Source organism: Leptosomus discolor, chromosome 5 (genome assembly GCF_034619465.1).
Source record: "Leptosomus discolor isolate bLepDis1 chromosome 5, bLepDis1.hap2, whole genome shotgun sequence".
Taxonomy (NCBI): domain Eukaryota; kingdom Metazoa; phylum Chordata; class Aves; order Leptosomiformes; family Leptosomidae; genus Leptosomus; species Leptosomus discolor.
This window is the reverse complement of record NC_141395.1, coordinates 22,981,950-22,994,254: the sequence shown is the minus strand read 5'-3', so window position 1 is coordinate 22,994,254 and position 12,305 is coordinate 22,981,950. Positions and strand designations below refer to the sequence as shown.

The window sequence follows — 12,305 nt, the reverse complement described above, 5'->3', positions numbered from 1 at the left end:
AATCATCTGGTCCAGACTCTTCAGCTCATTGGAAATGTGGTCATTTAACGTGTGTTTTAGATTATACAAGTACAGTTGTTGTTTCTGGATGTGGTTTTATGGTATACAATGTTTGGCAATACCAGCTTTATAGCAGTTTCTCTCCCCTGTGCTAACTTCTGCCTCCGTCCCCTTGTGCCATGACTTGTTGCTCATTTGCTTTTACCAGCACTTGCAGGTTGTGCGGTCAGAGTATAAAGTTGATTGGAGAACTGATCTAGCTTCTTTCAAAAACGAAATATATATCTTTTTGTGAGGTTTGCTTTTTTATTTTTTTTTTTTTTAAATATAAAGAAAAGATTGATTAGTTTTGCAGTTTGGTTCACCACGTGACTGTATAAGAGGCTGTGCCAAAATAACAAGAGATGATGTGGGGCACTGCTTCTGCTGGCACTGCTACTAAAAAAATATGTATCAGATGCCAGGCCTTCTTTTTAGTTTTCAGCTAGAATAATTCCATAATTAGGAGCTTTCTGGTATGGACTAAGTTTGTCTCCCCTTTATTCAAATTTCCAAGTTCTAAAGGCAGTAGCTCTGAAATTGATACAACCCTTTCTACAGTGTCTTTCAATGAGTATGTTTTTCATATACACAGGTTTCCATAAATTAGGCACTGTGAATTCTTTACTTTTTTAGAGAATCTGAATAAACAACTATTTCAGTGTTTTCTAATATGTAGCATAAAGATGAGTTAATTTTAAATGCTGAAATTAGTTAGGGAATGTGCTCATACCTGACACGCTGCTTTTGAAATTGCACTCAAAATCTTAGGCAATACGCATTCTGCATTTGTAATTTTAATAAGATACAAATGGAAAAACCTTTTTAAATCAACTTGGGTTTGGTGTCTTGTATCAACACCTTAAGAACATTTCTGCAGTAATGACTTAGATTCTTTTTATTCTTTTTTGGATTTGCTCTTCAGCCTCAAAATATTTTAAACGTCTTTTCTTGATTTGTTGGTTTGTACAAAATCTATAACTACACATATCTCTGTTTTTTTCTTCTTTGTATGTCAATTTCAGACCGCTTCCCAGATAATTTCTCTCCTTGGCTGAGGTACAAAACCCAGCTGCCGCTCATTCCAAATAGCATCCCTACAGTGCAGAACAAAACTGTGAACATCCCATTACCTGTGGGTTCATGGACAGAAAGGTTCCTTGAAACAGGCTTTTGCCTTATCTTTCTGAATTTTTCTGGCTTTAAGAGAAAAGCAGTGCTTTCTTCTAGTTCAGCAGGGTTTTGTAATGTAATGTTCCTCCATCACCACTAGTATTGATGCAGGGTAAAAATATCCTTTTCAAACAAGGAGTAAATGAGCTTTTATATTTTACTCTTTTCATTTGCAGGAGGAGGCTGAAATACAAGCAGAACTTGAACGTTTGGAAAGAGTTAGGAATCTTCACATAAGAGAACTGAAAAGAATAAATAATGAAGATAATTCACAGTAAGAAAATTACTGTCTTAATTTTGCATATCTATTTTTAAAATAATGCTCTAAAATCACATTTTACCTACAGAGGAGAGGCTCATTCATAAACTTTCTTTGATTCTCTTTATTTATGTATGTACTTTAAGCACCACCTTATTTAAACTTAAAAGCAAAGAATTACTTACAATTTGGTAAACTTATTAATGGTTTTATTGAATATGCAAGAAATAATATATACACAGCTTATAGTGCAGGAGAGCTAGACCATATTACTAAGCTGAAAAAAATGCTTGTAAAGGAAGGTAATGCAATTCACTTAGCAGACAATAATGCAAGAAAATGGCAGCGAGGTTTGATGCAACAGCAGCAATTTTGTGATGCCGTTAAAATTAGTTTTGGTTTTATTGCACTGTAATTTTGTTCCTACTAGGAAAAAGACAAATGCAGTCTTCTGTATCATGTTAAATGTTACTTTGTCCTTCAGCTTGCATGGTAATATATCATAATGTTAAATTGTTATTTAGTATTAGCTATTACGATGTAGATTTGAAAGTAATAATTACATAACTAAAAAAAAATGAGTCTGTTTTCCATGATGGTGAATACTAACACTACAGTTTCACCAACACTTTAAACTGGCACTGTACTACTGGAGAGAGTCCAGCAAAGAGCTATGAAGATGATTAGGGGACAGGAGCATCTCTCTTATAAGGAAGGGCTGACAGAGCTGAGGCTCTTTAGCCTGGAGAAGAGAAGACTGGGAGGGGACCTTATCAATGCTTATAAAAATCTAAAGGGCGGGTGTCAAGAGGATGAGGCCAGACCCTTTTCAGTGGTGCCCAGTGACAGAACAAGGAGCAATGAGCACAAACTGGAGCACAGGAAGTTCCGCCTCAACGTGGGGAAGAAACTTCTTTACGTTGAGGGTGACAGAACACAGGAACAGGCTGCACAGGGAGGTTGTGGAGTCGCCTTCTCTGGAGATAGTCAAAACCCACCTGGATGCAATCCTGTGTGACCTGCTGTAGGTGAACCTGCTTTAGCAGATGATCTCCAGAGGTCCCTTCCAACTCATGCCATTCTGTGAACTGCTTCTGCCTGTCCCTGATGATGTGCACTCTTGCCCTGTTTCCTTTCACATGCTTGCAGTGGCATTTCTTTACTGAACAGATGCTGGAAATTGATCCAAGTTAAAACCAGCTCCTGTGCTTTCTCTTTCTGGATTAATTTTAACCCCAGATCCATTTCCTGGTCTAGTTCTTTGCCCCAGTTGCAAAAATGTTTATGCTGCCATGAGGAGACAGGGCAGTGCAAGGGTCAAATGAGCTGCCAGGGGGAAGGAAATGGTGGGACTGGGCTTCTTTCTACACTAGTAAATGTTTATGAAACAGTAGCCTTAAGACTTCAGGATTTTATTTTATTTTTTACTTTTTAGACACAATAGAATTTTATATACACTAAGACTTTTAAACATTAAAGCAACAAGGTGTGAAATTGTGCTTTACTGTTTCAATGGTCCCCATACCAACCCTGCGGGAATACAGAAAATTTTTGTTGCTTAATATGTGGCTATAGTGCTAATTGATAGCTAAATTGATGTTGTGTTTTGGATATGAAAAATAATGGGTGTTTATGCTTACAATTGGATGGCAGAATATTTTCTTTTAAAAATAAATGTCCTACAACAAATAAACAAGCTGTTCTTTGCAGGTTAAAAGATAACCTTTTTTAATCTTCAGTGTTTGCATTAGAAGAGTGTGGTGGTTTGTTGTTTTGGTTTTTTTTTAAAAAAGGGATCCTTCAACAAGAAGGAATAAGTGCCACAGAAAAATGACAGACTTTGACTGTGTAAATGTTGCATATGTGGGGCAAAGAATGTCCAAATTACAGTCCCAGTTGAAAACAGAGTTACAGGACATGGACTGCAGCTTCACTGCTCATTTTCTACAGTCAGTGTTGACGCATTTTATAGTGACTTGACTGTCTATGACCATACCTCTGAAACTGTAGAGAACATGGAAGAATGGGATGACCTATTGGCAGACTAGCCCTAAACGCTTCCTTAAAGTTTTCTATGGAGTATAATTGGCAGCTGGCTCCAGATTCACGAGTATAATTGTCTCATCATTGCGCTAGAAATGTCATGAGTATTCACCTCCCTTCCCCCTCGCTGGATGGAAGGGTATATTTTGTCTTCTGCACATTTCAGGAGAGAGTGTGGTCCTTTTCTCTGTCCTGCAGCACCATTTTGTGTTTGGAAGGAGTGTTTTCTTCTTGCTTTTTATTAGAGTACGAGCAGATATTCAGTCCTCCTCTATGTTTTTCCTGTATTGCTGTTTGTTATTTGTTAACTTGTTAGTGTTATATAAAATCCATTAAAAAAAACAGGTATATACAACAGTTTCATGGTCATGTTTCGTGTGAAATTGGAAGAATATCCTCCTTGTCGGTTCCAGAAAGCTGAAGTTTGAGACCTCTCTAAAATTTGGCACAACAAAGAGAGAGCCCTTGTATCGTCTGTTTAAATTTAAGGATGCTTTTCTTATTCTTACAAAAATAGAGAAAAATAATGAAAAGTTTGCCAGAATTGACTTGTTCAGTGATGGTGTTGTGATAGCATTTGTACACTAAATAGTCAAAAGGTACTGAAACAAGCCGTGTTGTGTGTATAGTTGTGCAGTAAGGTTACATATGGTGTAATATTCAGGTTATTACATATTGCTAGTAAAAAGAAAGCTCCATTTGAAAAGTGATTCTAAGAGGTTCACATTTTAGACTCTATTTGTATTCCTTAAATCTAATTAAATGCTGCTTTTTTTTTTTTTGAGATTTAAAGATCACCCCACATTGAACGAACGGTATTTGTTACTCCATTTACTTGGCCGAGGTGGCTTCAGTGAAGTATACAAGGTAGAGTGTACTGGGTCTAATCTAATGTTTGAGCCATGTATATTTGTACATTTAATTTTGGGAGGGAGGAAAGGGATCTAAATAAGCAGAAGGACTGTAACATGGTACACTTTTTAAATGCTGGTTGAGCAAACATCGGTTAACCTGTGGAGGGAAGTAGCATTACAACAGACTTGTCAATAGACTTGTGAATTACGTGCCAATTTTTTTTCCTCTCTTTATTGGGTAAATAAATCCTTTATTTTTATCATCTTTGGTTGTAGCTTTCCCATATTTGTGGTTTCTTTTTTAGGCCTTTGATCTCTATGAACAAAGATACGCTGCTGTGAAGATTCACCAGCTTAACAAAAGCTGGAGGGATGAAAAGAAAGAAAACTACCACAAGTAAATATTAATGACTTATGCTTCATATGTTAAATTCAATAGCATTTTATTGATTGTAGAAGGTTAATGTATCCTTCTTCTTTCAGACATGCCTGCAGAGAGTATAGAATACACAAAGAACTGGATCATCCCCGGATAGTTAAACTATATGACTACTTCTCCCTGGATACAGATACGTAAGTACAAAAAATGGTACATTTTCTAGAACTTGGCAAGGATTTTAGTGCTGTATATTAGATAAACAGAAATGAGTATTTGAACAACATAATATGTTCTAGCTTTCAGCCGAAGGATTTCCTTAAGGGGATTTAAAAAAAAAAAACCAAAAAACAACAACAACAAAAAAAACCACAAAAAAAAAACCCCAACAACAACAACAAAAAACCCACCCAACAAAAACCACTGGTTGCAGAATTTTGTCTCAGCTAAATATTGCAGGCCTTCTATAAAGTGATGAAAACTATAAAGTTTTTTGCAATACCTGACTAGCAAGCTCTATAGGATGTCCTGATGGTGAAAGGGACATGCAGTGCTGTAATTTTTGGGGCAGAGCACGGGCTGCTGCAGGGCAGCTCCGAAAGGCTGCCGTAGCTTAGAGAAGTTTTCAAGACTAAATGTCATCAGGAGTATTATTAGCCTAAGTGTAGCCCATGATCACTGTCTGCACCTCTTGGCATGAAATTATGTCACATCTTAAGGGATAGTGACTGTATTTTTCTATTGAGAAATGTGCCTACAAAAACCTCTCATCGATATGGATGCATTTTCTCTTTTGGTGAGTACGCATGTTCTGATTGATGTCAGTTTTCATAAGCTAATAGTTATGCTATGTGTTCTATTAACAATTTTATTCACGTCGTTTAATATTCAGGCAGCCGTTCTTGAACCTGCCACTATCAAACTAGGTTGTCATAGCTCCATTTCTGATTGTGCAGTTTGCTACGTTATTTAATGTTGTCTGTCTGAATTCTACCCTAGGTTTTGCACGGTGTTAGAATACTGTGAAGGCAATGACTTGGATTTCTATCTCAAGCAACATAAATTGATGTCAGAGAAGGAAGCTAGGTCCATTGTAATGCAAATAGTAAATGCACTAAGGTATCTCAATGAGATCAAGCCCCCTATTATACACTATGATCTTAAACCAGGTAAATGAGGAATGTTAATGATTGAAAATGTCTTTTTTTTTAATTTAATCCTTTATTTTGTTTATAATTCATGCCTGGAAATACCAAAATTATCTTCTATATGTCAGGCTTATAAACAACTGAAAAAGTATGTACTTTTCTTTCTAGTTTTATTGCCAAAATCATGCGTCTCTTCTTTGGAAAAGTGTTTGTCTTAACTTTTCTACTTTTTATTCTTTCAATTTGAATTTGTAGGAAAAAAAAACATATAGCACATAGATATATGCATTGGTATAGAGCCATATAAACAGATAAGATCATTAGCTGGCTCAATCCTGTCTGATCGTCTGGTGTGTAAATAATTTTTCCCTTATTATTTTTTTAGCCTGTAAAGGACTGAAATAGGTGGTACTTAATCACTTTCAACATCCCAGCATAAGCACTTCAACACAGAACTTTACAGAAGTTTTCTTTACAATTAATAATAAGCATTGTCATAAATGATGTATTCTGTTTTGATTCCATGGCATTTGTTTTACCACCTTGCATGAATGATGCTTGTATTCTTCATGTACTTTAATCTACCACACTTCCAAGCGTAGGGTTAGTAATTAATTCCTAGTGCCAGCCTGTTTGCTTGCTGCTGTGTAATAATTGTTCGCACAGATTTCTCTCATATTATGGAATTGTACAGAATGTATTCTTAGTCTCATTAGTTTTTGTTCTCAGAGGAACTTCATCAGATGACTTTTATATCAAGAAGTTACTGTACAACTTTTAACACATGGAGTAAGATTCGTAGTATTGCAGCAATTTATTGGCACAATTTTGTGGCATATGCAAGCCCTGAAACCTGTAGTGTAGGATTTGTTCTGGGCAGAAAAATACAAAACATCATTGTAACTGGTAGGCTGCTACATTTTGGTGTTTCCTCACTACATTTTTGTGTTTCCTCGCTGTCCAGCCAGCTCCCAGCTGAGGGAGCCATTTCAGATTATGATGATGATAACCTAGAGAGTGCCTGAGACCACACTGAGATGTCTCATAGTCAGGTTACTCTAGACTTGAGAATATAAAGATGATATAAAGTTGTCACTGACCCTCATGAAGTTAGACGTTCCTGAAGATTGAACCTGGTTTTGAAACTAAAGCATTGCTGTCTTTTTTTGAGATTTGTTTTTTGGTTTTTTTTTCCTGGATAGGTAATATCCTTCTTGTAGATGGAACAGCATGTGGAGAAATAAAAATTACTGATTTTGGCCTGTCCAAAATAATGGATGATGATAGCTACGGTGTGGATGGAATGGATTTGACTTCCCAGGGAGCAGGAACTTACTGGTAATGCCTGGTTTGATTTTGCTGTTTAGATTCTGGGTCATTGTTCCGATTTCATAAATACTGTCTTATAAAGCCAATTTGGATGGAGAGCTAGGATTAAAAATGGATGGCAAATAAAGATTTTTGTGCAGTACTGTGAGTATTGATATTCCCAAATGTTAGAATGATAACATAACAAGTAAGATAAGAGAGTGTGAGTTGGTTTTTATATATACATATACATATATATATATATGCATGCACATATATATATATATATATGATAAAAATGTGGAGATGATCACTGTGACTTAAAAACATGGTTTCCCTGAAGAAGCAGGTGTTTAATCCTTGGCTGCAGGTGGTTGAAGACGTTTGACAGAGCTATGATGATTAAGCGTGGGTGCTTAGTCCTTGGAAATCTTAGAGCAGGGATTATGAGCAGGTAATGTCCTTAGGACAAAAGAGTATTTACTCTTCCATCCTAAAGGTTAGTGACAGCTCAGCAGCTGTGATTTGTTTTCTGTATGCACTTGCATGCTTGTCCAAAAACCTGAAGTTTTGGAGCTGCCTGCAGATCATGAATGACAATAAGCTAAGCATTTCATTGCTTACAGAAAAGCTATTTCCAGAATTTGCTCTCTAAAGATGCAGCTTCTTCATGGCACAGTAGCTCTTTGAGGCTGGGAGCATGGCAGCTGTGTCAGGGTGGGTGGAATAGAAAGCCTGTATTGGCCAGGTTATTACTTGTGAATTAATTTACTCTTTCTCTCCTCGTTCTGCGTGTGGCAAGATAAGAGTCATGAGCTGAAAGCTAACTCTAAACAGAGAAGCCAGCGTCATTCCCATTTTCTCTGCAACTTTTCCCATGTTCGGAAGTAGCACATAATAAAGTTTTTGCCATTTCCTTCAGATCTTCTAGGAAAGAAAACACACACACTCTTGCACAAATGCCAATGCGCAAATGCTGTGAAAAGATGAATATTCAAGTTGAAGCATTTTAGAAGTGTTAGGCTTTTGCTACTTTTTTAATACTTTACCTATTTGAACACCAATTTAAATATTTTAATGTAGGAATGTATGTAAAAAAATTTTGGCCTTTGGATTTCATCTAAAATGCCACAGGCTGTAGTGGTGCTGTAAACTAAGATATCAAAAAAGGTCTGTGACCAGTATAGGTTCATGATGTATCTTTGTGTTTCTAGTTGGGCTTTGTCTGAACCCAAAATCTGCATTAAGGCAGGAAATATTTTGAGTGTGTTTGAGGTGGGGGATGAGTCTGTTTAGAGCAGATTGCACAAACTGTCAGCAGCATAGTCGTGGAAGGGATTTCCTCAGTTACTGGGTCCGGTTACCTGCCTTTCCATGCAGTTAGGTCACATAATCTCTTTTGTAAACTTACAGACGTTTGTATTAAATTTAGTTAGTGTTTTGTCCCCAGTAATCTGATTTGAAGTGTGTTCTGTAACCTCAGTTCTCTGATCATTAGAAACCTAATCCTCTAATTTACAGACTGTGTTTATTTGTGGCCAGTTTATACTTGTTTGTTCCTGTGCCAACACTGTCCTCCCTGAAGTAGGTTGTTTCCCTTCCTAGTACTTGCTCCTTCGTGTTTTTAATAGCCTTCATTTTTTTCTTTCCCCTGAATTATAGGCTCTCCATTCTTCAGGTCATTTTAGTAGCTTCCTTTGCACTTGCCTCACTTTAAGCTCATTTTTCTTGATTGTTGTAATCAGAATTGTACACAAGTATTCCAGAAGAGTTTTTGTGATGCTGTGTGGAATTTGTATTTGTATTGCGTTCTTATCTCATTTTTCTGCTTATTTCCATTTCCACAAATACTTCTTCAAAATTAGTTTGAAAGCCTTATATGCTTTAAATGAAAGAATGTCTGGTCTGAAGTCACTCTAATAATTTTTATGCCTTTTTCAATTTTAGATATTACAGTCAGTAGTACTTAACTGCCCCATATTGATATATTTGGGAGGTTTTGTTTGTTTTTTAAAGGATGTTCCATTTCACCAATTCTTTTGTAATTCAGGAATGGCACGGGAACTCCTCAACCTTCATCTCTTTTAAGTATGGATTCTTGCAGATTATAGAAATGGAAATTGCAATCACCTCTGTCTACCATACCCCTCTGCTTAATGTTACCATTCTTACTAAAAACTTAGGTAAAGGGTCTTTAAGCCATACCTGCATTATCTTCGATTCCTAACCAGGCCTTGTGGTAAAATGCTCTGTATGACTTTCATCTTTTCTTGCTCTGATAGATGGAGAAGGTTCATGTTTAACCTAGGATCCTAATTTTAAAAAAAAGTGATAATTACTGATTTAGGTAAAGAACGTCAGTGTTTGTGCTTGTGTGAAATAGACCCTGTCTTTGACTGACTGACTATACAAAAACCTGTAATGTCAGTTTTGATGAGTGTGCAAGGTGTTGGAATGTGGATTGTAAGGCAACTCTACAGTTGTCGGAAGATCAGAGATGTGTGTGTGAAGTGTTTGTATAATTTGATATTTGAATGTGTTCTAGTGATGCCATATGTCTGCTTGCAGACACTGAGGTGCATGTTTTGTTTTCCAGGTACTTGCCTCCAGAGTGTTTTGTAGTTGGCAAAGAGCCACCAAAGATTTCTAATAAGGTTGATGTATGGTCAGTTGGAGTAATCTTTTTCCAATGCCTTTATGGTAGAAAGGTAAGGAAAATGTTTGAAAATCTTAAGAGTTTTAGTGTAAATGCCTGTTTCCAGTAGACTATGAATTATAATCATAAAGACATGAATCTTCATGGAAAATTAATTGTGTTACTTTTTGGTGATGTGCATTAATATTACAAGAAATGTAGAAAATCTTGACTGAAATTTTTTTATTTACAGAAAGGTTAGCAGTTTGTATTAACACTGCAATGGCTTACTATAGCATAAATATTTATGACAATGAAGTAGTTGGATAACTCTCATGAAGAAAATCATGTGCTTATTTTTCAGCCTTTTGGCCACAATCAATCACAGCAAGATATCTTACAAGAAAATACAATATTAAAAGCCACAGAAGTTCAGTTCCCTGTCAAACCTGTTGTAAGCAATGAAGCCAAGGTAACTTTTCGTATGATCTATGAGTAACTGTTAAAACATTCATCATAAAGGATTCAGCTGTAAAGTTGCTGTTAACTTCAGAATGCCATGGGATGTAGTAACTGAACATATAGGAAAACATAATGGAGAACTAGTATTCTGATGGTTTTATTTAAGCAGACTTATTCTGGGACTTCTCAAAATCACGTACCTTCAAAGCAAGACTATGTATATATATTCCAGAAATTTGCAAGTGGTTTTAAGTAGGCCCCTTCAAAAATGTATCTGCTTTGCTTTTTCGCAGAGAACCTCAGGTGTCTCAGTAAGACTGTCTCACTAGAAGTTGTTGTGAAATACTTGTGCTAACAGTAACAAGCTCTTTCTGAAAATAGTGAGTGTTATTCTTTGCAGCCTTGTTGGCTTGAAGAAGTTTTTGACTAGCAAATACCTGGAGGATATGCCTGCTAACACTCTTCCCCTTGAAAGGTCATGCATAGTATGTGTGTATGAACTCAAAGCTGAGTTTAGAAACATAAATTCTTAAGAATCTATAAGATATGTTGATGCTGATTCTGGAAATAAGACTGCCAAAGTAGTTGATCTGCCACAAAGGTGTGGATGGCAATGTTTCCTGTATTTAAAGACTTTAGTTTGAAACATCTGTAGTATCAAACTCGTCTCCACAGACTAGCTATTCAGAAACAGATTAACGTGGTTTCCCGAATGATTGCTGCTGCTGCAGGCATCCATAGCACAAATCCAATTCTGTGAATATGGAAGAAGACGTTATACATGTGTTACCTGTTTGTAAAACTGTCCCAATTTTTAAAAGATATATTCATGGCCAGATGCAGTAGAGATGTGCTCGTTGAAAAAAAAAATTCCAAGATAATACAACGCCTACTCAAGTTTCAGCAACTGATTAAACATACTTAGATTTGGGATACAAACTGCAAAAAATTTAGGAATGTTAAGATTTAGCTTCTAAAGATAAAAAAGGAAAGGAAACCTGTTTCTAGAGGCTGTAACTTCCCAAGAAAATAAGTCTTTTGGGTTTATAAACCTGCTGTTAACAATTTGTGGCATGTTTCTGTTGGTTATATTTTCTAAAACAGGTGCTAGTGAGTTGCAGTTAAGGTTATGAAAATTTGGTTGAAGAATTGTAGTTTGTCCTGAGTTCGTTTTTTTTTGGTTGAGTTTTTTGTTTGCTGTTTTTGTTTTTTCACCCCTATTTGGAAAAATTATGTCCCTTGAATGCAGTTGACAAATACGCATCATATAACTGATAACACCACACGGTAGCGGTTTGTATCCCTGTCTTTTAACTTTGCGTTTCTTTGTCTTTACTAGTTTCTGTGTAGAGGGTGTTGGGAAAGAGTAGACAGTTCAGCATGGAGAATTGGCAACTTATTTTACATTCTCTGTCTATTCCATGTTCTGTTTGTTTGAAAGACTGAACTAAACTTTCAGTGTTCTCCACTCTTATTAACATTGTCACGATAGCTGTAAGCGAGAGGGAGAAATGATTCTCTGGTGGAAATGCTATAAATCCATTTCAGGCTAACTTGGAAATTCAGACCATTTGTGATGACTGTGTAGAATCCAGATTGTCTTTCAGATTTATAGGCCTGGCAGTTGGAAAAGAACAGCTTGTAAACTGAAATTCTGATTTGGAAAACATGGAGGTGAAGTAAATACGGAACCTGAAATGACATTGTAGTTAGTTTTCAGACTGTAACTGTCCTTTGATCCCACTCACTTTTTCCTACTTTGTGCAATGTTCTCCTTTGCATCGCAGTAATGTGTCTATGGTGCCACAGAAGCGTGGAGTATTTTAGAAACATTCTGGACACAAGCTGTTACTCTGAGACTCTTGCAAACAACTCTTAGCAATTCATTTGTTATGAAGGATTTACTGTGAAGAATTTGATTAAAATCCATAGTGTCCAAGAACATGTGTATAGATATTAACAGATGTGCATGGGTTTTATTTTGTACCTTGTTCATGCTGGATATGTA

The 12,305-nt window shown here is 36.3% G+C and overlaps 1 protein-coding gene across 1 annotated transcript in view; it reads left to right on the top strand.

Annotated features, from left to right (window-relative positions):
• Positions 1-12,305, top strand: part of TLK1 (tousled like kinase 1) — a 71,254-nt gene that overhangs the window by 56,180 nt on the left and 2,769 nt on the right. The window contains exons 13-20 of the mRNA XM_086466077.1: positions 1,389-1,486; positions 4,300-4,381; positions 4,674-4,765; positions 4,852-4,941; positions 5,744-5,913; positions 7,095-7,230; positions 9,797-9,908; positions 10,200-10,307. Coding sequence (XP_086322203.1) covers positions 1,389-1,486; positions 4,300-4,381; positions 4,674-4,765; positions 4,852-4,941; positions 5,744-5,913; positions 7,095-7,230; positions 9,797-9,908; positions 10,200-10,307 — 888 coding nt within the window. The remainder of the gene's footprint in view (positions 1-1,388; positions 1,487-4,299; positions 4,382-4,673; positions 4,766-4,851; positions 4,942-5,743; positions 5,914-7,094; positions 7,231-9,796; positions 9,909-10,199; positions 10,308-12,305) is intronic.